Source organism: Anastrepha obliqua, chromosome 5 (genome assembly GCF_027943255.1).
Source record: "Anastrepha obliqua isolate idAnaObli1 chromosome 5, idAnaObli1_1.0, whole genome shotgun sequence".
Lineage (NCBI taxonomy): Eukaryota > Metazoa > Arthropoda > Insecta > Diptera > Tephritidae > Anastrepha > Anastrepha obliqua.
Window position 1 is genome coordinate 100,660,453 of NC_072896.1, and position 26,314 is coordinate 100,686,766.

Here is a 26,314-nt window from a genome sequence, read left to right on the forward strand (position 1 = left end):
TTTACTACTAACGAAGTTGTATATATTTGTGTATGAAAAGAACATGTTTAAAAAACTATTTTTTAAAAAAATTTTAAAAAACGATGTTTTTTAAAATTCATAAATTTTATTTTTAAAAATATATGGAAAGAACATGATTTAAAACAATGTTTAAAAACTGTTTAAAAAAAAAAATGTTGAAAATCAATGTTTTTTCCATATAGAAATATATACTACTGCGTTATTTGAAAAAATATGAAAATTTTTATCATTGCCAAAAAATAATCAGTGGCGCCTGGTGGCACCTGGTGGCACCTGCAATTGATTAAAACTGAAAGAGACGCTATTAAGCAACACGTTGATACTAGTTTCTGACCGTAGGTAAATGTAGCTCAACTTGCAGATCCAAGAATATGAAGAAATATGATTTTTTTTTTTCGTAAAATTAATTATAAATAGATAATCAAATGCTTTACAGCCTTTGTTCTTCCGGCTAAAATATATAAAAATATCGTACCCTAAATGAAAAATAAAAAATTGGAAGTCGGCTCAAGCAAAAGGAAAAAAACCACCTTGGGTTTTGAAGTTTTTTCTTAGTCAGTTCAATACTATAAAAAAATTATACTTTTGACATATCTATAAAAAAAACTGTAAGTCGGAGTTTAGTAATTCTTTTTGATTTTATTGTTGGTTCTATTCTGGAATTTAGAAATACCATTAAACATTGCGTAGGTGGTATGTTGCAAATTTGACTTTCTTCCGCTAAATCCCCAGTGTGCGCCGTCCAGTACGACATCGTGACTGAATAACCGTTTAATGTAGCTACCGCGCTTCTCTTCGCTTTCGTATACTCAGCGGTTAGGGAGAAACTTTAAATTAAAAAAAAAAAAATATAGTAATTCTCATCTAGCGTGAGGGACATAATCACACCTGTTTTGGAGTACTCTTTCAATAAAAAATTATTCTGAAATTAATCACTAATCAAATCCATCTTATATACAAACATATGTGAAGATTTTGAAAAATTTTAACTTGACACTTTCTCTTCCAGGTCAAATACTCAATCGTCCAACAGCCAAATCAGAAGGGCACCAAATTCACCGTAGACGAAGAGACAGGCGAAGTGTCCACCAACAAAGTGTTCGATCGTGAAGGTGACGATGGCAAATTCGTTTCGGTTACCGTCAAAGCGACAGATCAGGGTGAACCCAGCTTAGAGGGCGTCTGCTCGTTTACAGTCGAGATTACAGATGTTAACGATAATCCACCACTATTTGATCGACAGGTGAGTTGAATGAAAAATATTATTTAAATTATAAATGTTAACAAACAAAATCTGTGTTTTTTAACAGAAATATGTTGAAAACGTGAAACAAGATGCCAGCATCGGCACAAACATATTGCGCGTCTCCGCCTCCGATGAGGATGCCGACAATAATGGTGCCATAGTGTACAGCTTGAGTGCACCCTTCAATCCCAACGATTTGGAGTATTTCGACATACAGGCCGAGTCGGGTTGGATTGTGTTGAAGAAGCCGCTTGACGTAAGTGCCTCGTTGACCAACATGCAATTTTTACAATTTATAAATAATTTTCTCTTATTAAACGATTTTTCTTATTTTTTAACATTTATTTTGCTTAGACTAACAATTGTTTATGCGAAGAAATAGTGTTATAATTTTTTTTTTTATGGGACTTTTTGAGTTAATATATAAAACAATTTTTTGTTTAACTTTTGTTTACCGTTTACTAACCATTACGCAAACTAGTACGGCTTAGGCTACAAAAGCAATGAACACGCTGAATTGATGCAAAATATAACGGTTCGATAACTGTCAAACCAGTAGCGTGAATCAGACAGTTAAAGAGAAAAGAATATTAAAAAAAAAAATTATATGCCTTTATTTTTTCTTTGATTATTTTTTTGTAAATATGTAGTAATTTTCCAAGCAAAATTGACACCGATTGGCGCAATTCCTTTGAGTTCAAAATTTAAGTTAATTTTTATTTACTTACTGTGCACCATTTTTTGTTCGATTTGAAGTATAATATTTTGGGTTTTTTGTTGAAAAAAAATTGCAAATTAGACCTTTCCATGTAATGTGTTTTTTATTTACATTTAATTTTCATAGTACGTTAACACATGAGTATAAAAATAAAATCCAATTGAAAATGCATTCGAATGAAAATATATGCAGTGCAAATTTTTTTGAAGAAAATTAGAAATGGAGCAAAATATGCCTTTTTCCTCCATTTTGACAGCAAATATGTATGTCAAAATAATATAAGCTAATACAGTTTTTTTGGAAATGAGTGTAAATTCGTAAACTTATTTTCGATTTTTGTTTAGTTTATAGTATCCTTATTTCCAAAAATAATTAGAAATATAACAAAATATTTCATATTTAAAAAAAATTTAAATATTCAACAGTAGAATTTCGTTGCAAGTCTCCCACATGTGCGCATTGTAAATAACAAAAACAAAAACCAAAAAAATAAAAATAAAACAAAATTGATTTTTAACATTTTTGAGCCCACGCTAAAATCAAGCATTCAAATATATATTTAAAAAAAAAGTTAGCGAAAGCTGCCAATCCTGGTGTTTTTTGAATGAAGCACTGTTGAGTTTGTAGTAGTTACATACATACATATATTATGTAAAGGTTTATTGTAACAAACACAGGCCGGGCAATTTGTATACCCAAGGTGTAGGTACTAACTAAAGTAGTTTAAAATTTATTAAAAATGTATAAAATGTTGAAATTAAAAGCCAACAGAAAAAAAATATTTTTATTGTGACTAACATAAAAGTGACATTTTCTACACTGCAGCAATACACAACATAATAAATAAATAAATTACAAAAAAAAAACAACAACTACTACCACTATAGACCTAACGGCGGCACTGTTTTCGAAGTTGGCTTACTAACGATCACGCTAATTTTTGAGCATCGTTCTTAAGCCTTTGACAACAGGCATATTTGAAAACGAAAAACATAGCAATTAATCAACAACACATATGTTTTTGTTTTTGAAATGAGTTTTTGTGTTGTTAATTTGATTTATTGACTAATATGTTTTTTGACTACCTAAATGTAAACTGAGATTTTTGTTAAATGCTACCCTAAAAAAACTGAACACAAAATAAAAAAAATAATGAAAACTAATATTTTTGTTAAATAATATAAAAAAAAATGAATAATAACGAAAACTAATACTTTTGTTGCATAATAACTCAATAAAATTATTCATGACTAATATTTTTATTAACCAGTAAATAATAAAAAAAATTTATTTTTAATCATTATAATATTTTTGTTACATAAAAAATCTATAAAATTATTGATAACTAAAAAACTATTAAAACATGTTTTGCGGTAAAAAAATTATCAAAAATTTGTTCTAAAAACCGTATTAAAAAAATATATTTTTAATAATTTTGTATAACAAAAAAATATTTATACAAAATTTATAACAAAAAAAATTATTTTCAACTAATTTTATATAACAAAAAAATATTTATACAAAATTTATAACAAACAAATATTTGTTTACTAATTTTGTATAACAGAAAAATATTTATTCAAAATTTTTAACAAAAAAAATATTTTTTACTTATTTTGTGTAACAAAAAAATATTTATACAAAATTTATAACAAAACAAAATTTGTTTACTAATTTTGTATAACAAAAAAATATTTATATAAAATTTATAACAAAAAAAAAATTTTTTACTAATTTTGTATATCAAAAAATATTTATTTAAAATTTATAACAAAAAATATATTTTTTTATTAATTTTGTATAACAAAACAAACCTTATTCAAAATTTATAACAAAAAAAAAATATTTTTTTAGTTACTTTGTATAACAAAAAAAAATATTTATACAAAATTTATAATAAAAAAAATATTTTTTTACAAATTTTGTATAACGAAAAAAATATTTTTTTACTAATTTTGTATAACAAAAAAAATATTTTTTTTACCATTTTCGTATAACAAAAATATATTTATTTAAAATTTTGTATAACAAAAAATATATTTACAAAATTTATAACAAACAAATAAAAAAAATTTTTTTTACTAATTTTGTATATCAAAAAATATTTATTTAAAATTTATAACAAAAAATATACTTTTTTATTAATTTTGTATAACAAAACAAACCTTATTCAAAATTTATAACAAAAAAAAATATTTTTTTAGTTACTTTGTATAACAAAAAAAATATTTATACAAAATTTATAACAAAAAAAATATTTTTTTACAAATTTTGTATAACGAAAAAAATATTTTTTTACTAATTTTGTATAACAAAAAAAATATTTTTTTTACTATTTTCGTATAACAAAAATATATTTATTTAAAATTTTGTATAACAAAAAATATATTTACAAAATTTGTAACAAAAAAAATATTTGTTTACTAATTTTGTGTAACAGAAAAATATTTATTCAAAATTAATAACAAAAAAAATATTTTTTACTTATTTGTGTAACAAAAAAATATTTATACAAAATTTATAACAAAAACATATTTTTACAAATTTTGTATAAAAAAAAATATTTATACAAAAATTTATAATAAAAAAATATTTTTTTACTAATTTTGTATAACAAAAAATATATTATATATACAAAATTTGTTAAAAATTTGGGTATGTAGTAAAATATTTTTTTACAAATTTTGTATAACAAAAAAAAATTATTGAATACGTTTTAGGAACAAATTTTCGATAAGTGAAAAAGTCTTTTTGGTTTAACAAAAAGTTAAACGCATTTTTGGAAGTTATATTAGAAATTTTTGAAATTAAAAGAAAAAAACTTTTTTTTAACCTTAACCTTTTTTGTCTTAATTTAAAAGTAAAAAAAGTTTTTTTTAAGCTTTTGTAAAATTATTTTTGCCAATTCAACGTTTCCAAAATATCCCAATTACGCGTAACTTTGTATGCCGCCTGACTACCAGCCATTTTTGATGTTCAGCGGCAAATTTTTTCCATTTTTACCAATTTTCGTGCCCGTGACGCGAATGCATGTCAACAAACGAAGAGGAAAGCGAGAAAAGCCTCGATTCCGAAAATAAAATGTGATAAAATATAAGAAATAAAAAAAAATAAAAACAACAACAAATATTACTTAATGAAAAACCAAGTGCCTAATTGTGCATTCCTTTGTAGTGTTTATTTTTTAGTTCAATTTACTGCACCTTTTGCCGTTTCGTTAAATTTTTATTTTCTTATATTATACTTATTTTTTTAATTTCTGCTTTATTTTGAATATTTATTTAAAAAAATATATAACTAAAACACTTCTCAACGATTTCTTTCATATTTGAACAAATCAAACAAAAATGAATCTTCTCCAACAATTGCGCGTTACGTTGCACTGCATCTAAATGCAGGGTTGCTATCCAGTAAGTACAAAAACCCAGCAATCGCCGCACTTCCGTACGCAACTGTACGTACCTGTATCCCGAAAATTAAAACAAAAAAAAATTAATAAAAATGAAATATTTGTATGCTTGCTGTTTTTGTACTTAGTTTCCGCCTCATAGTAGCGCACCATTCCGATAACTATGGCTAATCAAAATAATGATTCATCAATCATCAAATCTAACTTGAACCATTCGTCGCAAAAGTAGTCGATGTGCAAGGCATTTTTGGGTGTTCTCGCAGTCGTAAATCATAAATGTTTAAGTAGTCATGTGTACAAAACTTGTTAACCAGTTAATGTCACTTGTCTTTGATATGTGATGGATAGGTGTAAAATAAAGTTGAAACTTCTAGGAAAGTTACTTCTTAGGTAGCTAAAATCTCTCTCATTTTTTATTTTACCACTTTTGAGCCTTAATACTCCTGAAGACCGCAGTTTTTTTATAGTAAAAATATTTCTATACCTGCAATCTAGCATTAATATTCCTCATTCATTAAAATCAAAATCTTCCTCAGCAAGATATGGATAAAGAGTTTTGAGCTACATGAACTTTAAGTAAGCCATTTACATTACATACATTGGAATATATGTAGCAAGAAGAAGGTGTTTGAATAACACCAAAGCAGCAGCACAGACATATATCTTCAGAATTATTCCTTCTCGAACTGACTAAAAAGCGACTATCAAACATTCAAGCATAGAAACAAAGAGCCAAAGGATGCCTAGCTTCGTTGGAAATTTAATACCAAAAAAAAAATACTAACCGCTAGAAAAGCATGCAAGTGTTCTTCCTAATTGGTTCTAATTGTTACAATGAACGATCTAAGATATGACTAGCATATATTGCAAGAACTATGGATGGCTGCAAGATGGATGTAAACAAGATGACTGGTTCCAAAATCATGGGCAGGGATCTATTCTACACCGAATTACGGCAGACTTTTCCCGTATTAATGTTAATTGGCATAAGGGCCTATCTAAGAAAAAACTAGAAAATATCTTTAAAATACATAGTTTACTCCAAGGCGGAAGAAGAAGCAAGATCGCCATTGGCCTTGGAGCAGTGGTTTATGCTTAAAAATTTAGAAGACCATCACATTTCAAAGCAACTATGTTTTTCTGTCTTACATGCTATAGAACTCGTACCTGAGACAGTTTGCAGACACTCGAAGGTGGGCTCCTTGTCTTGAAATCACAAGAAAAAATTACCGCCGGGCTGTTATAATACTCAACTATTATTAGATAGAAGAAGATTTAGAAGAGTAGCTGCCGTGGGTCAATGTGCATAAGTGAGTAATGAGGTAGCCTATGGACTTATAGACACAAGAGCCCTTTTCGGATTGTCAATGAAGAATAAAGAAGCCCAATTTTATTTAAAAATTACGGGAAGTAATGAACAAGTCCTGTGGAGGCCCCATGCCCCATGAGAGAGTACAGGAATTAAGAGAATGAACAAGTCAAGGCCTTTATTGTGGCGCTGTTAGCAAATATATCCAAAATATTATTTAATAACATCAGACACGATATTGGAGTAGGTTTTCTTACTGATTATAGCAGAGTAGTGAAGGAATTTGGACCCAGCATCACTCATTTATTTAAATCACAGTGGAGCACATAAAGCGTCACTCAGAAGCTTACACAAGGCACAGGCTTTGCCTCATAAAACTAACCTATCTAACTTGCAATTTGTCAAAGGAACTTGTAAGGTTCTTTATTGACAACAAAATACGTGAATATCCGTAACTGAATATAAGGCTTTTAAATTGATCAATTTTGACCACCGTAACTAAGTGATTTACGCCCTCCACTAAGCCTAAACAAGTTTAATACAAATATTTTCACTTTTACTAAGTTTTGTGCTTTCTGAGTAGAATTCCGCTTAAAATTGTTTTGTTCAAAAATTTTTTGATTTTCCATATTTAGCCAATTTGTAAGAAACCGCTTAAGATTTTCAGAAATATTCCTCTTCAAAAACAGTCTCAAATTTTCCAAATTTACTCAAACTGTAAAAAACCACTTAAGATTTTCAGAAATATTCTATGATACTGTGGTTTTTACTTGGCATATGTGGTTCTGAAATATTATTGGTTTGAATCCGCAAAACGTATGGCCATTGAATTTTCATGCAAAGACATTTGTCAAGGTAGGAGGATGTTTTCTCAGTACGCACTATTTTTGCATAGAAGATTTGAATGAAAAAATTCTTAAAACATGGGCTAGTCTTTAGCACAAACAAAATCTGAAATAATTGTAATTTAACAATAGTTACTTTATCTCGCCTGTTTTGACTCTTTTTCCACAGTATAAAAGGATCAAAATCACCTGGCTTTTTCTTGTGATTAATGTACTGTAGATATATTCTTTGATGCCATTTGTTGTCTCCACATGACTTTAGTAGCAATTATAACTCATTCCTCTCTCTCACAGCAAAAATGCATAATGTGATTTTTTCGAATCATTGCGGCACCTGTTAGGTTTATACTACTCTAATTTAGACTAAAGTATATCGACTCTGTTGCCTTCAGTGGAATGAAAAGATAAGTTAAAGCATTTCCCACAGAAACACCGAGACACTGCACCTAGAAGATATTTTGCATGCAAATGCTACTTTCTTTATTCCCAATAACCCAAGGCTGCTTGGGACTGCTCACCGATGTCTAAGAGGACGTTTTTACGACAGTCGGGTCTACGTTACCGGAAAGACCCAGATTTACTATATATCCGGCCAAGGACTGTCACTCCAACAGCACTTCCCGTAAATGTATGGGGAGTGTTTTTGCTGGTACAAAAAGAACAGAGCGTTTGTAGTCAAATTACTAGCAGTTGTAGACTCAGCAGGGATTTAAAAAATATTACCATATGAGTATATAACACAAGGGCGTCTTATCTTCAAAACTGGTTCGACATTTTTATCAGAAGAGAGATCCTTTCGATGCGGCCGTTGTGCGTGCAGTCAGTTATGACCAGAGAAGTAATCTGTGTGCAGTCTTAGGGCCAACAAGAGCTCTACCGTTTTATGTTATTTGCAATAAAGAATTAACCAAAAGGTATGACTTAAAAAAAATATATTCAGGATATTCAATATAGAGTTGCTAGTACAAACAATAAGTAGCAAAATAGGCGTTTTTTGAAGCTTTAATTTCAACTGCTTCTATTAAAAATCTCCTCTGCCGCAATCTCTCTTATTCTTCTTCTTGATTGGTGCGATAACCGCTCACGTGATTTTGGCCGAATCTCTCTTATTAAGTTTAGTAAATTAATTTCGGTTATGGCATCTTAAAAAAAGCCTTAATGCAAATACAACTATATATAGGAAAAACTCTTCTATTAAAATGTTGCACTAAAATTTACCAGATTTCTGATGGATTGATAAGTTTAAAAAGGCGCAACAATTAGTGATCCCATGAAGTATTTTTTGAATTACAAAAGAAAATTGAAATTTAAGTTGCACCAAGTTAAAAATGTTTGGTTGAGCGCCACTTAGTCCCTTCCACGCCCCTTCTCAATCGCGTTGAACCCTTCCAAATCGCCCACATTACGCCTTGCATTATCGACTACTCAAGCTACTTTTAAGTATTGTATTTTCCCTACGTTAACTAACCAATGTTGAGATATTTCAATTAATTTCATGTAAATCTCCAAATGCAACGTATTGGCAAAAATAGATTTAATTACGCACTACACAATAAATCTCTAACTAATAATATGTAACTTACGAGTAATTATATGCATATATTTAAAATAATGTTTTTTTTTTAATTTTTTTTTATAATATTTCAGTTTTATGCTAATATTTTCGATTTGATTTCATTTAAATTTATTGCTAATTCAAAATTACTTATGCCGTAAAAACATACATTGAAACTTATTGAAGACTTCCATTAGCACTGGACTGTTTGAACTACATGCATACATACATACATACAAAAACTATACTAAACTGAACTAAACTTATCTGAAGAAAACTAACCTGAACGAAACTAATCTGAACTAAACAATAACAACATCAACCAGCCATTATTCTCAGGATTTATTTATGCCGCATATAGGGTAAAAATCGTCTGAACTATAACATTAGTTTACCAAAACATCAATCCAGCACAGACACAAACCATTTGTTCTGTTAAATATTACATGTACACTATCGATAAACTTAATAACAGCGAACTTGTAAGTTCTCTGCTAATAACATTAAAGCAATTTGCAGTAACATTTACATGCCTGCATCCAAATTTGTACACAACTGTTAACTCCTAATCAATGAAAGCATTTGGCGCTGTAATTCAAGATGTTAGCCGCTAACCAAAGAACCCATGAAACAATTACATTCAGACTGCTAAATAATTTTAACATTTTCACATATCGTAATTATAAAAACCAATATTTTTTCTTTCTACTTACCTACGACTTTATGACACGTTTCTGTTAACGTATTGCAAACATATGTAAAAACAAAAAACAACAACAACAACAAACACACTCACACACAAACAGCGCGACCGTTATCGTTTGCGGGTGCGCGCCTCGGATCGTGGTGAGCCACCTTCCTATGCCGATGTCGATGTTGAATTAGATGTAGTCGACCGCAATAATAAGCCGCCAATATGGGATAAGAGCATTTACGGTCCAATACATATACGCGAAAATGTCACTGTGGGTACGGTTGTAACATCGGTGAAGGCAAGGTTTGTATATTCAGCTGCTATGTAATTGTTCACAAGCCTCGACAAGCTAACTCTACCACAATTAATAACTACTAAATTTGTATTTACCTGTATTTTTAACATTACCACTTTTGTAACTAAAGCTTGTCGAACTTACATACTACATACTTACAATATACAAAAACAAAAACAAGAAAAAATCAATTTCTCTTCATATTAACTTTTTCGGTAGTTCTAACTTTAACATAATGTTAAAATTTTCTAATGTAATGTTAACCAATATTTGCAAGCAACTAACGGCAGCTTTTGCGTGAACGTAAAGGATTTTTTGTATGAATTCCCAAAGCAGAGATATTTTTTGGTTGGTATCAGCCCAAGCGCTTGGGGTGCCAAGTCAACACACCAATTTGCAATTGAAGATGATAGTAAGTGTGGTGTAAAGTGATTAGCCGCCAAGCATCGCTGGTGGTGTCCTGGCTAACTGATATCACCAACGGGAATGTGCGTTCACAATGAATTTTTGCATTTTGAAGCTGCCTATGCAGAAACGAAAAAAAACGCAAAAAAGCGATACCACAGTAAAATAATTTTACTGCTCTTTCCTTGCTCTCAACGTTGACTCCTGGTTCCACAAAAATTCACCGCATTGGATACGCGTTTCCTTCACTTCCTCAATCAGAAAGTAAAAAAAAACCAAAACAAAAACCCACAAAAAAAAATTAAAAAAAAAGTAAAAAAAAAAAAAAGAAAAAAAGCAAAAAGGAAAAAAAAACAAACACAAAGCAAAAACTAGATAAAAAAATGCTTATAACAAACGAATATATTATTTTACCGCCCGCCCCGTCACCCACGCCATAGTGTGCTGTGGACATCTTATTTATATTTTAATACTGCTTACACTGAAAATTTACATTGATCCTAAAAAATAATAATAATAATAATTGTCTAAATAGTCTCAAATAATATGGTATAACCTTTAAATAAACTTTTTTTTTTGAAATTTTCGGTTGGGTTTGGTAAAGTACTCAGTACAAGAGGTATTGTGTGTTTAACTTAGGTGTTTGGAATTTTAGTGTTTTATACTGGCGCAAAATATATAATTTATACGTGTTTAGGCTTTGCCTAGGGATAATGTATATTTACTTATGCTACATTTGACTGTACTAACCAGGCTTCAGGTAACTAATTTGCTTGTTATATTAATCCAAGAAAAAATGTTAAAAAACAATTGCATTGAATGCTTTGATTTGTATAAGCTCTATACGCATTTTAAGTGTTATAGATTAAATGCTAAAAAATGCAATAATTATAAGAAAACATATATTCAATATATATATTACATATGCAATATTTTACCTATAACTGCACACTTCTATATAATTTAAAGAGAAAAATCGATATATAAAAAAATATATATTTTAATTTTGTTTTTGATGTTATTGGTTATTCGAATTCCGTTTATACAAATTATTCTTCCTGTGTGAGCGCTAGTCACCGAAGATGCAAAGCAAATTAAAAAAAGTTAATAAAATAGTTAACGGAACCCTAAATTATGAAACAGTTTGCAAATGCTTGAGTTGGCAACATTCGGTTGGCGTTTGGCGTTGGTCGTTTTTCATTAAATAACTGGCAACTGTCAACTGTCATTTGCAATTTGTCAACTGTCATTTGTTATTTGCGTTTTGCGATTTTTCGCTTGTCATTTATTATTTGTAGTTTGGAATTTTTAAAATATCCTTTGTGATGTGTCACTTGTCACTTGTCATTTGGGACTTGTGATTTGTCATTTGTATTATGTTATTTTTCTTTTGTCATTTGTCATTAGTCATGCGTTATTTGCTTTTTTGTCACAAATATTTTGCAATCCCATTGAGTTATATGACATTTAATATTTGAAAACTGATATATTTTTGGAAAAATTTTCAATATGATTTAAAATTTGCCTTATATGATTATTTCGAGCACTTGCTAACTTCTTCTTTTTCAAGTCCTTAATCCCTCGTGTGACATAGAGCATCAACTACGCCTGCGCGCCTTCTTGTGTGATTTTTAGCAATGTACGTCAATTGATTATAGCACTTTCATGATGCTTCCAGCTCCCATTTCCACTATTCGACTCCAAGTGTCCCTTGATGTTGTACCAGCATAAACATTCCGCATTCTTACACACGGGGAATGCTGCTGGAGTAGCAATCGTTGGCCGGATATAAATCCGCGTCGTTTCGGTAACGTAGAACCGACTGCCGTGGAAACGAAACAAGGAAAGTTTCCTTTGATGTGCCAGGCTAGCGACCAACATTCGTGAGAGTGGTCCACTCCAAATGCCTTTCGTGCAATTCCAGCTTTGTGTACTTGGTGACTTTGATATGAGCAACAAGTGTCTTACATGGACAATTAATGTTTTCTTACGACTTCAAGTAAATGCAGCTTTTCTGAATCATACTTCATAGATAAACTTCCCAGCATTGAATTGCTTCAAGTAAACAGTTTAATTAATAAGTGTTATCGATTTTTAAATTTAATTTTCTTGCCAAATAATGAAAATTTTAACTTTTGCAGTATAGCTCTCCGAATTCTTCGGCATGTATTCACCATAATCCAATAATTCTATATGTAGGGTTCTAAAAGTTTTTAAATACATCTTCAGTAGTATCTCTGACACTTCCCAAGTAGCACTGACGCGCCGTTTTGATACCATTATGAGACCTCCAACAGGCAGATATCTTCAGCCAGCCAGAGCTGTTGATGTAATGGGGAAGATTGTTGGGATTTCGGTTGGCGCACTGCTCCAGGCTGTTGAAGAAAGGAATACCCAGTGACCATAAACGTCTAGCTGTCAAGCCTGGACATTTAAAGTACACAGAAAGTTCTTAACAGTGCCCTACTCTGAAAGTTCCAACCACTTCTGCAATGGGGACCTCTCCAGTTAAAATTTAATTTTAATTAGTGTTATTTTGAATCTTTAAATTGCATATTACTTGAGCTTGACTGGGATCGGTTATTTGCTAATTTGGATATGACTGGTTGCTTTGGAATTTTTAAATCAAAACTTAGGAGTCGTGCTTGGAATATTTTCTGTACTTCCGACCAAAAAATCCAAGTTAATATTTATTGATTCAAAATAAAATATAGCTCGCAGGCGTCAAATCATGTGAGCTTGGAGGCCAAAAAATAAAGGATTTTTACTATACATAAATATGAGGAGTCTTATCCCCCTGGTCAAAAATATAGTTGTCAAAAATATCCTTACCAAATTCAACCAAAAGGGAATTAAAGTAGTGGCGTACGCGGACGACATAGTGATTATGGTTTCAGGAATGTTTCTAACCACAATCAGCGAGTTTATGGAAGGAGCTCTGGTATTACTCAGCAATTGGGCCACGGACTGTGGTTTAAGTGTAAATCCGAGAAAAACTGAACTGATGCTATTTACCAAGAAAACCAAGGTACAAAACTTTAATCCTCCAAAATTAAACGGCGTTAGTCTCACGTTCACCCAACAGGCAAACGCCTAGGTGTTATCCTAGAGCTCAAACTCAGCTGGAAGTCCAACGTAGAGTATAGAGTACAGGGTAAAGAAAGCGAATATAGCACTTAACACGTGTAAGAGAATGTTAGGTAAAAAATGTGGTCTCCAACCAAAACTAACCAACTGGTCCTACACAGCCATTGTAAGGCCAATACATCTCACGCATCACTGCAACGCTTACAGGCCATTGGAAAGTAGGGAATCATGCAGTTAGACTTAACCTACCCTTCAATCCTATCTGCAGAAGCTGTCAAGCGGAAGGGGCGAAGGAAAGTCTTTTCTTTCTACTTATGTGAATGTCCAGGGCTTGCTAGGGCACGACCCCGCTCCTTCTGTAAGCCTTTCTTGCAGCAAATTAATGAGATCTCAGAGATCGCGATAAACAATTTGCTGCTATACTTGGACCTCCCTAAATGGATCTGACTTAGAACACAAAAAAAACATCATCACACGAGGACAGTGGTAATAAAATGGTGCTGGTCACTAATTAGGATTATTTCAGTGGAAATACTTAACCACTTCAACAACAACTGTAAATATTCTTATCACTGAATAATGTCTTCAATAACCTTTTGCTTTAGTCAAATATTGTTCAGGAACTGCACCGGAATCCTCCCTTCATTTGCCTTCTCAAATGGAACCTTTCAGTTCCTCTTGCGCGCTGATCTGGTCGATTTCCAACTGTTCAAGTGTCCTATTGCTGAATTGACGGCACCACCTATGATCGGTTAGCCTAAAGTCTTGCATGGCTATGTAAGAATTTTGTGTGCATATGAACTAAGATACCCACTCAAAATCTTTTCGAAAATCTATAGGTGGCAGTAGGCGAGGAATTTGGCTAATTTATGTAATATGACTTATTTATTAGGTAATTTGGCATCGTTGAAATGTCCACCGCGAAATTTCTTCTTATTTTTTGTGTATATCAAATATAATATATTAAAAAAAAATGTTTTATGACAAATTTGCTTTGCATCGTCGCCTATTTTAAAAACTATATTGCTATTAACCAAGTTCTTTTTAGTTTTGAGTTTTTTTTTTGTTTTTAATAAAATACTAAACAATTAAGGGCTAGGATCGAGACAAAAACCAAACGATTCCTTTGTATTGAGAAATCAACGAAAATAATTTGCACTGCCTTAGAACAAAAGAAAAAACAAAAACAAATTAAAAAATATAAACAAAATAAAATTTTTGCTATTCACAATGTGTGTGATTTTTTGCTTATTTTAATTTTAAGAGGCAATTTTTGCTACTTATTTTTTGAGTTTTTTTTTATTAATTTTTTGCTAGTTGGCATTAGCGTTTAATTCAAAAAGTATGAAAAATATATATCTACATAAGTTTACATATATGTACATATGTATATGTAAATGAAAGTATGACCCAACGGTAACCTAACGTTTTTTAAGCTTTTCATTTCAATCAAATAACTATGTACGTATTTACTGTAATATTTTTTCATTTGGTTGTTGGTGCTTTTGATAAATTTTTGGTTAAAGGTTTACATTTTTTAAACATTTTTTACCAACTTATTATAACTCAACAACTTGCCAAAGTTTACAACTTATATGCAAAAATAAATATAATTTTTGTATTTTGCCTTCTTTTTTATAATTTCACAAAACAAATCGTTATACCAAACAACATTTTTGCGACGCTTCATTACAAAAACAAAAACAAAAAATACCGAAATAATGAATGCTAAATATTTTTGAATGAACGATTTGAAACGCGTATGATATTAATGCGACATACATATGCCGTTCGTCGCGCCTAAAACGCTCCTAACCGAAATTTATATGTGTATCTTCTATAATCATAATGTGTATGTATATGTGTGTGTATCATACAGCGCGAAACATATAAATTAGAGGCAATGGCGCAGGACAAAGGCTATCCGCCGCTGTCGCGTACCGTCGAGGTGCAAATCGATGTGGTCGATCGCGCCAATAACCCGCCCGTATGGGACAATACGGTGTATGGGCCGATTTATGTAAAGGAAAATATGCCAGTTGGCGGGAAAGTCGTCTCGATCAAAGCCAGGTCTGTTTAAACAACTTTGCAACAAAACCAAAAAATATATATCAAAAATTAAATATAGCACAATAGAAAATTTTGAAAAATACTAAACATTTTTTATACCTTTTAAATAATATGAAAAAAAAAATATTTTTTAGACATAATCATATTTATCTAGTATTGTAAAATTTATTTAAACAAATATTATGTGTATAGGAACCTAGTGTATTTTTTTTTGTTTACTTGATTTCTTTAAAGCGCTTTCGTTTTTATTTGATTTTAAGACAAGACAATATTTTATTCTAAGACAATAAATTATGTCTCGTTCATTCTGTATGTGCCTGTCAATATTTAAATGTAAGCTGCACTTATACCGATTCCTTAGAAAATCCTGCTATCCTATATATGTAAATATCATAAATTCTTGCTCTAATATAAAAAATTCGAATTCCCTGTCGGCAAAGCTTGAAGATTGTGAATAAAATATGAGAACACTTATTTTCGGTAGAATTGGGGCTTATGAGAATTAAGGCTTCGGCAACTCATACTTTAGATGGCAAAACAAATATTATGACAATGGCCAAGGAAATGTTAGGTGACAATGACAATGACAGAGACTAGCTGGCCGTCTCTGATGACAACAGCAACGAAAATTTATAGTGACAAAAACAAAACAAAGTAGTACCAAAAAAATTACAGGCAAGAATGTGACAGACAAAGGCATGCAATGACAATGACGGAGGCAGTTAAATTTTCACATTCAACAACAATGACAACGATAATCGCAAACATATGATATGACAATGACAATGGCCATAGTGATAGGGATCGTGACAATAATATTGATAATGATAATGACCATGACAGTGATAATTACAACCACGTTGACAGTGGCAATGACAATGACCATAATAATAACGAAAATACTAATGAAAATTATATTTTTTTCCTGTGGATGAGAAGGTTTAAAATGACTAATGCATCATCAACGCTGGTGTCACGAGAATGGTATGTCCGGTAACTAAAAAACTCCCCCCGTTTGGGACAGTCGTTAATGATCATTATACCGATAATGACAACTAGTCAAAGCCGCATTGACTACGACAACGACAGTGTCAGTGACAATGACAATGACAATGGCAATGACAATTACAATTACAATTACAATTACAATTACAATTACAATTACAATTACAATGACAATTACAATGTCAATTACAATTATAATTACAATTACAATTACAATTATAATCACAATTACAATTACAATTACAATTACAATTACAATTACAATTACAATTACAATGACAATGTAACAGTGACAATGACAATGACAACGATAGTGACAATAAAAATAACAATGACATGGATAATGATTGCAAATCAATTACAAATGAACACGAAAACGATTGCGACAATAATAATGGTAATGAGAATGACCAAGATTAATGATAATAATAGTGACAATTATAATGATAATGAAGACGTTAATGACAACTTCAACCACATTGACAATGACAATGCCAGTGACAATGACAATGACAATGACAGTGATAATGACAATAACAATGACAGTGACATAGGTAATGTTCGTGATCATGTTAATAACAACTACCACCCCAATGACAGTAAAAATAACAATAACAACAATAATGACATGGATAAGGATTCCTAGCAATTCAAAATGTGCACGAAAATGACTGTGACAATGGTAATGATAATAGGAAAGATCAAGGTTAATGATGAAAAAATTGACAACAGTGACTTTGACAATGCTAATGACAGGGACAATATATATTATTATCACATTTACATAGAACATTTTGAAGTTCTAGATACTAACCATTAGAAAGACAATGATTTTGATCACAATTCCCAATTTAATCCTCGGCTGAGCGATGTTTCCAGTGCGTTTAATAACCATGGCACAGTGACTCGTTGACGAGTTTTGACAATTTATTTCTATATGATTTATTTTTAATACATTTTTACGAAAATAAAGTTCGTTTCGCTACAAAAACCATATAAATCTAAGACTCGAAATTAGCGCATATCACAAAAAAAAAATAAAATAAGCGAAACATTTTCAACAAAATTTCTAACTCCTTACAAGACAAATCCTCGGAAATATTTTATCTGAAAGAAAATACCCAACACCATCAGAAAAAAAATTGTCCAAAATTCATGCGATCTTCGAACCAGTTCAAATTTTTACTTTAGTATACCAGTAAACATCTACACGGACGGATCTAAAATGGATACCGGTGTAGGATCATGGTTATATTGCGGAGAGCTTTTTATCAGTGAATCCTTTAAACTACCGGATCACCGCAGTGTTTTTCAAGTGAAAATAAACGCTATTCATGAAGCCTTAAGATGGTTAGAGATAAACGGAATATCATCAAAAGATATCTGCATTCTATCAGACAGCCAAGCTGCCCTACGGGCTCTGGGTGTAGTCCAAATAACATCAAGGAACGTCTAACATTCTCGCCAATCTTTTAATGAGATGGCTAAACATTAACGTATTATCTTCTGCTGGGTTCCAGGTCCCAAGCTTGGCCAATACTAAATTTGTGTCTATCCAAGAATATTATGTATCTTCAAATTAGGACCTTAGTTGGGGCCCTCACAGGACATTGCGTCATAAGAAATCAGGCAAGAAGATAAGGCGTTTACATGCTTGATTTCTGCCGTAGCTGTAGGAATGCGCAGGAGTTTAATACAATTCAATACCTATTTTGCAATTGCCCGGCTTTAGCCAGAAGCCGGAACCAATATTTAAGATTCTATTTCTTAATGAATATGGATAATCTATACACTTTAGGTATCAACAACCTTTTATGCTCTGTCCAAAGGTCAAAATGCTTCAATCTGGAAGGAGAAATGTAGTCCGGCCTCTTCGGCTCACAACGAACCCATCTCATGATCTAAGTGGCATCGCTGTTCCTATGTGCGATGCGGCTGCCAAACCTATCTATCTATAACGAATTTTCTTGGGCACTAACATTTGATGACAATTTTTTAAGTTTTCTATTCCAATTAAAAAGTTTGAAATCTTCATGAAATGTTTTTAAGTTTTCATAAAATTTGAGACTTGCATTTATGTGGTTTTTGTAGTAGAGTGAACAATATTTTCATAAAAAATTACTGAAATGAAATAAGAAAAACCTAAGTTCTCAAAACTTGCCAACGAGTCCCTCTGCGATAGTTATTAAATGCACTGCGTGGCAACTATGGCCTGAAAGTATGCTTTAAATAATAAATGTTTCCCTCTCTAAACCTAATTTGAAAACTAATTGCTACGAATTAGTTGCTATTTTATGTCGTGTGAGCGTACAATAAAAAATCATTTTCGTATGTGTAAAACACTTCAGCCTTTGCCTTTGGTTGAAATCGAAATGCTCGCGAATGTCAAGTGTCCTCTAAACCATTCTTATCCTTTCTCTCTCCTTTCACCCACTAAGCGCACCCCTTTAAGCCGCACACCTTTCATTTAACCACTTCACCTTCATCACATTCATCTTCAGAGCACCAAGCACTGTCAAGCACAAAAATCAACAATAAGCACCAGCACACACACACACACAAACGCACACAAATATGTACATTTCTAGTTTACATTAGGCATTTAAGTATTTGCTCAGTCCGTAGAAATTTGCATAAGTAAACAATTTTACTCATATGCGAAAGCCACAAATATGTATGTACTATACCGTATAAATATGTATGTGTATGTAAATATTAATGGCATCCACTTGCACAATCGTACGAACGCACAGCTTCAGATTTACACATACGCACAAATGCACATACACACATAAGCTGCTCACACATACGTAGTTGCATCGCATTATGCGACACATCATCATATTTACTTTTTCACAGCATCCAACATTTTTCAACTTTGCATAACATTTACAGTCACTGCATTAATTGCAGCAACACGTACGCCCACGTCTTTCCCCCTTTTTTACTAGCTTGCTTGTGTATATAATAGCCAACTACCACGCCTGCATTGCGTGAGCGTTAGAAATAGCGCTAATGATACCTTTTCCATCACATTCATGCCCTGACTTTTGATATTTATCTACTATGTAGCTTGTTGACCCGCAACCTCACAACCCTCTCCTGCATCAAGTTGGTATTCCAGCTCTTAACTCTTAATTAATTAAAGAGGCAATGAGATACGACTCGCCTCAACTTTCTAGAAGCGCCACATGAGAATTTACATACGTCCAGGCAGGTACTATGAGCGTCAAGGGATAGTGGACACCAGTGAAGTTTTTGCTGTTCGCCAGGTTTTGAATGCAAAGTAAAAGATTAAATGAAGACTAATAAACTCGATCATATGAATATTTACTTAAAAGAAATGCAAAGTCTTATTTAAAATTAACAAAATTAAAGTGAAAACAAGAACAGGTAAACAAAAATACGTGGCACAAAATTAGTCACCCTATCGGAATATTTATAACTCTTGCAAATAGTCCATTATATTTAACATTTGTTAACTAGACAGCTGAATTATACAAACGGACAAGCAGCGGAGCGCGTAAAGATGCAAATAAATATTTTCATTACTCAAAAACAAAATTGGATGATTAATTTTGCGCCACCTTATATAACATCAAAAGTCAGTGAACACTTGTTTCTTAAGTTAAGTAAAGTTTGGTACTCCCGTACTTCGATTTCTGAGAAGTTGTCTTAATACAGAAGAAGAGGAAACAGTCAGCCACCTTTTACGAGTATGTGAGTGTGAAAGCTTCGCGACAAGGAGGTTCCGCTCTCTTGACATGGCATTTTTGACTGATGCAGCGGACATAGCGCATCTAAAACTAACGAAGCTTTGCTCGTTTATTAAAGCTACCGGATGGTTTGAAAAGGAGCACACAGTGAAAGCATAAGTTCCAGTGGTATCACCATGGACCTATCAAAGGTCTAATTGTGTCATTGAGACAGGCACCTCACCTACCTACCTACCTACCTAAAAGGAATTTAAAGGCAGAGCTTTGGTAATGGTTTATAACTTCGTATTTAGCTTAGCCTACGCCACATCGACTCTATAATTTTTTTTAATCGTAGAGCAGTCGAATAGAAAGCTTCGAGAGGGTTTTCGGTGTACATATTTCGATTTTAAAATTAATAATATCAGAATTTCAGTTTATCTATGCGCCTTTTTGCCTGGTGCCTTTTGCCAATTTTGAAGGTAATTCCAAAATTCCGCCTCTATTGGTATGAAACTCGACCAACTCATTTTCAACACTTTCCTTGAACCCTGTTTTGCACCGCCCAGAAAATTTTGCAATTCCAGTTTTGGTTCCAGTTTCACCTATACGGCGTATGCGCAAGAATGCTAGATTACCAGATTTGCCCTTCAACTACAGTGAAAAACAACATTGAGCGGGTAACTTCGACTGCCATGTCAGCGGGAAGTCGTCAACAGAATTTTACTCGCTTATTTAACACGCATTCAGGCACTCGTGCAATGAATTGTTGTTCAGATGGCAACGTGAGCGTATACTGTTTTGGTGTTTTTCATATATCACCAACACAATCTCAGTTTTTTCGTAAACAAACCGTTCTCATCATCCCGGTTACGTCAGTTAATCAGCTGATTGTTTCGAATTCGCTGCGAAACGATTAATGGTTTGATCTTGACCTCTAAAAATGTCATTTAAGCTTTTGGAGCTTCCCAGCACCACTAAAAATGTGTGCGGCCTGGAGTTCGCTTGATTAAACATTATAACCAAGATTAATCTTTACAAGTTGGTGGCACTACACCAACAACAACAAAATAATTCAAAACTCTAAATCAAGAGAAAGAAAAAAATATAACTGCAACGTGACTAAGAAAACCATTCTCCGGTTCAAAAAAGTTGGCCTCAGAACCCATTCTGGCTAAAGATTCAGATATCTCGGTAACCGCGACGCCCACGTGTGCCGGCACCTATGTTATCATCAGGATATTATGTCTGCTGACATACTTTAACCTGGATTTCCAGTACTCGACTACCCTTGAAGTGGTTGGAGGGCTGTCTAAGGCCATGATCGCAGCTTTGCTGTCACTACAGACACATACAGATCTGCCACTCCATCTGTTTTCCACAACAAAGTTCATAGCTTCTTGAACAGCACAAAACTCTGCCTGAAACACAGATAATTGCATTCCCAGAACGAAATGTAGTTTTGTCCCTCTTGATTCCACGTAGACGTCAGAGTCGGAACCATGCGCCATCCGGTAAAATGCGAGAACAGTGTTTGTCGGACTCATTTTCTGAGTTTGACCACAGTTGAACCTCTGGCGGTACCACACTGTATCTCTTGTCAGTACGACTCGGTATGGCAAGGATTGTTGGATCGAAGTCCATGCCTACTCTGTTGTCCAATTCCGGACAGGGGCCGTACCAGTGCCCATTATGTTTCAGCCTGCAGATGAAAGCATCAAATGGGGGTAAACTAACTAGAGCATCTAATGCCGGGCCTAAGTAGTCGGAAAAGCTCCGGTGACCACAGTGCGTTGTAGCCTCGATAAGGCCCTCCTGATTCTCACAAGAGAGAGTCTACTCACCCAGGCCACTGATGCATAGGGGATAGGTCTTTTCATAACCGTGTAGATCCATAGTACCTTGCTAGGAGAAAGACCCCACGTTTTTTCCAAAAACACGCTTGCACTGCCAGAAGGCTGTCAGTGCTTTGGATGTCTTTGTTTCAACGTGTGACACCCAAAGGAGTTTACTATCGAGGATTACTCCAAGATATTTGGCAACGTCGTCCGCAATTGCTTGTGCCAAAGCGGTAAGCAGAGGATCGATCATCATGCACCAGAGCAATGGAGACAGCATACCGCCTTGGGGGAACCACTATTAACCCCAGATGACACCTGCAGATCTTTCTCTGCTCGTGACGATTCTTTGGGCCAGCATCGAACGAATCCAATTCACTATCACCCGGTCTACACCGTGCCTACTAGCAGAGCAGCACCTACCATCAAAAGTGGCATTATCAAACGCTACGCATAGACGCAAGCATCTATGTCTAGAAAGATGCCCATAGCGTAGTCTCTCATGTCGGTGGCCAGCTGTACCCTAGCAACAAGGTTTTGCAGTGCCGATTCGCAGAATTTTCCACTTTGATAGGCATGCTGAAATGGAGACAGAGGGTGAGCTTTCAGCGACTTCTGACGTACGCGCAATTCCACCAGTCGCTCGAGACTTGGGCTGGACCGATGACTTTTTTGTGACTGTTGTTCTCATAGTCTTGCGAACAGCCTTATGCAAATTTTTGCATGCTATTTTTTGACTAATCTTCAGTTAGAAAGGTAGCCAATAGAATAATTGCATGCGGAGCGTATAGAAGCGAACTTCTCCCTTGCCAGATAGCGCAATAAAGTTACTTGCCATTTCAGCAGTGTGAGCCGGTGCATTATTGTAGCGTAAAAAGAAGCGACGCAGCTCCACTTTTTTCTATTTTCCAAAATATGTTTCAGCAGATTTGGTAAACACTTTTCAGTAAGACATTTACTTACTTACCTACTACACTACCGTCCTGATCTCCTCGTGGAGCAGAGCGCCTTAGTAAGCCATTTCGTAGTTGCTATCTAAAAAGTAGGTAGGGAGTGACAGCTCCAATTTTTGTCGTGGTGAAGTAAACCGAGATTATCACTTTCGTTCCTGTTCTTTTTATTCGCCTTTAATAGGTGGGTTGCTCCTTGTTGACTACATACCATTGACCCATATTTATAAGAACACAAGCTTTGTCAATTGTTGCATTCCTAAGAATTTTCCTGCACCTTCATTTCGAATGGTAGATAAAAGAATAATTGAAGATTTTATGGATGTATTCGAGGACTGGCATACGTGAGTGAGCCTCGCCTTCAATGCTCATATTACTATATTATAAGAACCCTATCGTTTCGACAACTGCTTTGCTATTGGATTTGATCAAACATTTGTTTGGTCACCTGCTAAGCTTTTTTATCTTGTTCATAGCGTCAGTGAAAAATGTAGCGGATTTTATTGTTTTTTTCTTCCATTTCGAAACGCTGTAACACATAACTGGTTTAATAAAAACGAACTATTAGGTTTTTGTTTTTTGCCAGCTTTAAATCGTCATCCAGTATGGCCCACTGTAGCTCGGCAAACAGATCTAGCAGAAAATGCTCAGAACTCTTTATCTTTCATCTAATTACTTTCATTTGTTTCGCCTCTTTTAAGAAAAAATTGCGAAGCTGTTAACTCACTTTTGTCGCTTAAATTACGAGAAAGAATTTAATAATACATATCTATATATATGTATGTATATAATTATGCCTACATCTTTCGTTAGGTGTTTGGCCATGCTTCTCGTTCAATTTCTGGTATTTTTTTCACAAATGGCCGCCTGTAAACAGATGTTCATTTTTTATGCCAAGCTTCTGCATGACAGAAATGCACTCTAAATATCAGATTAGCATTTCATATTTTTTAATTAAATAGAAAAAAGGATTTTCAAATAGCGGTCGTCCCTCTAAACATCAGATTGCATTTCTGTCCCTCTGCCAAAGGACGACCGCTATTAGTAAAACCCTTTTTCCATAATTTTGTGTCACATGCCCATTGTGGGTTTCGAACCAACTCAGTGCTACCGTATAGCAATCAGACACAAACCACTTGGCTACGGCGCTTGTCATACATATGAGTACACCTATACTCTAACGCTGCTTGCTCTTACGCATACACATGCATTTGTGTATATGTATGTGTGAATACATGCATGCGCATATTTTTTGACTCGAACAGCGTCTGCGGTGTATAACTTTTTTAATTTAAATATGAATAGCTTGGTTAGTAGATATGATGTTGAAGCAAGGATATAAAAAGTAAAACAAAGAAATATACGTTAGTAAAATTACATTCAATGTACGTACGTATGTATATATAAATATTCAAATTTCAGCTTGAAGGCTTGTTTTGAATTGCTAAGTTATTTAACTTTTTTCCGTAGCACTCCACAACTCTCTTACTTAATATTTGTTTTTTTTTTTTTTTGTTTTTGTGGTTAGGTGCGAGTATGCAAGCAAATTTATCAGAAATTCAACAGAAATGGGAGATATGGATCATAAACCGTAATGCATTCATATACTTGTATAAGTTTACATGTAAATATATATAAGTAAAATAGGAGAAAATGTGCCAGGTACAACATTTGAAGCCAACTCGAGCAAAATATTAATTAAATTTTTCTCCTGGTCAATTAAGGTTTGAGATTGGGAATTTCTAGTTATGTACTCATTTTTGAGTTATAAGTATTTTAGAGTACAATAATTTTTTTTCCTAGTGTAAGTCAGCTTTGCAGAAATTTTAAGCATTCCATATATTTTAATTAAATTTGCACAATGACCGGCTGAAATGAATAAAATATTTGTGCTATTTACTGTGTATTAATGAAAAAAAAAAATATTTATGTATATTTCTCTTACGGTTTGAGGTTATAAAGTTGTTGACTTACGTCTTTTTTTATTTTTTTTTTATGAAGTCGATAATAGCCTGTGCTGCTAACGAGAAAAATGTAATTATTTATTAATTAAATACTTATTTATGATTATAATTCATTCATAAATAAAGAAATAAATAAATAAAATACGGTTAGGTAGGAAAAAGTGATTTCCTCTCTATAGAGAGGCCTCGGTAGTCTAGCGTTAGTGCACTTACCTTACCTGCCTGCAAAAAAAAAACAAAAAGAAAATTATTCCTCAACCCCAAAAACCTTATCCTTCCAATCCTTACTCCCGCACAAAAAGTCCACGCACTACTTGCATTGTGGCTGCTAAAACAAGCAAAAAAAAAAAACAAAACAAAGAAAAACACACAGTTAGTCAATGCATCAGTGATGCCAGCAAGAGGAAGCGGGCAATCGCGGAAATAGCGCAGACACACCAAAATTTAGCAAAGTGCTCAACCATCTGTGTGATCCTTCTGGCAGAAAAATGTGAAGCACAGATGGCGCTCTAAACAGTTAGAAGGTGTTGTTCCTAAACAACGACAAGTGGGCTTTGCCACTAGTTATGACTGGTAACGGCAGGCTAATCACCTACCCTGCCAGAAAGCAAGATAGATTAACGAAGCCAACGCAAGACTGAGTCTTGTCTAGGCCCTATGCTCACGCGTAGAGTGAACAAGGGGAGAAAAAACAAAAAAAGAGGAAGCTATTTGTGACCCAATGAAACCAAAATGTCTCCTCTAATTCCTCTGTTCGAAATCTGCTTAACCTACCCCACATATTGACAAGTTTTGACTATGTACTTATTTATTTATTTTTTTTTTTTTTTTTTTTTTTCAAAAATATAATTAATACTACAACAAAAACATTTAACACAAAGCTTCAAACTTTGTTTTATTTTTATAGAAATTCGGCAAACTTTCATCAAATTTTAAAATTTTTAGTCAATACTTTTAGAAAAATTATGGGTACGCACTTTTATAGCCCAGTGAATTTTTTTATAACAAAGTGCAACCTTCAATCGCCGAAAATATATTAGAAACAAATATTGAACAAATGCGCAAGAAAAGCTTGATACTCATTTAATATGGAAGAAAACATCTAACACTGTCAGCAAAAAAATTGTCAAAAATCAATGCGATTTTTAAGCCACTTCAAACTTGCACTTTATTGTACCAAAACTCAATGGGCTGTAACCCAGCAGACC

The 26,314-nt window shown here is 33.2% G+C and overlaps 1 protein-coding gene across 1 annotated transcript in view; it reads left to right on the plus strand.

The window, feature by feature from the left end:
• Nucleotides 1–26,314, plus strand: part of LOC129247914 (neural-cadherin-like) — a 110,434-nt gene that overhangs the window by 23,449 nt on the left and 60,671 nt on the right. Inside the window, exons 4-7 of the mRNA XM_054887283.1 lie at nucleotides 1,031–1,264; nucleotides 1,332–1,523; nucleotides 9,910–10,104; nucleotides 15,464–15,654. Of these exons, the coding sequence (XP_054743258.1) occupies nucleotides 1,031–1,264; nucleotides 1,332–1,523; nucleotides 9,910–10,104; nucleotides 15,464–15,654 (812 nt within the window). The remainder of the gene's footprint in view (nucleotides 1–1,030; nucleotides 1,265–1,331; nucleotides 1,524–9,909; nucleotides 10,105–15,463; nucleotides 15,655–26,314) is intronic.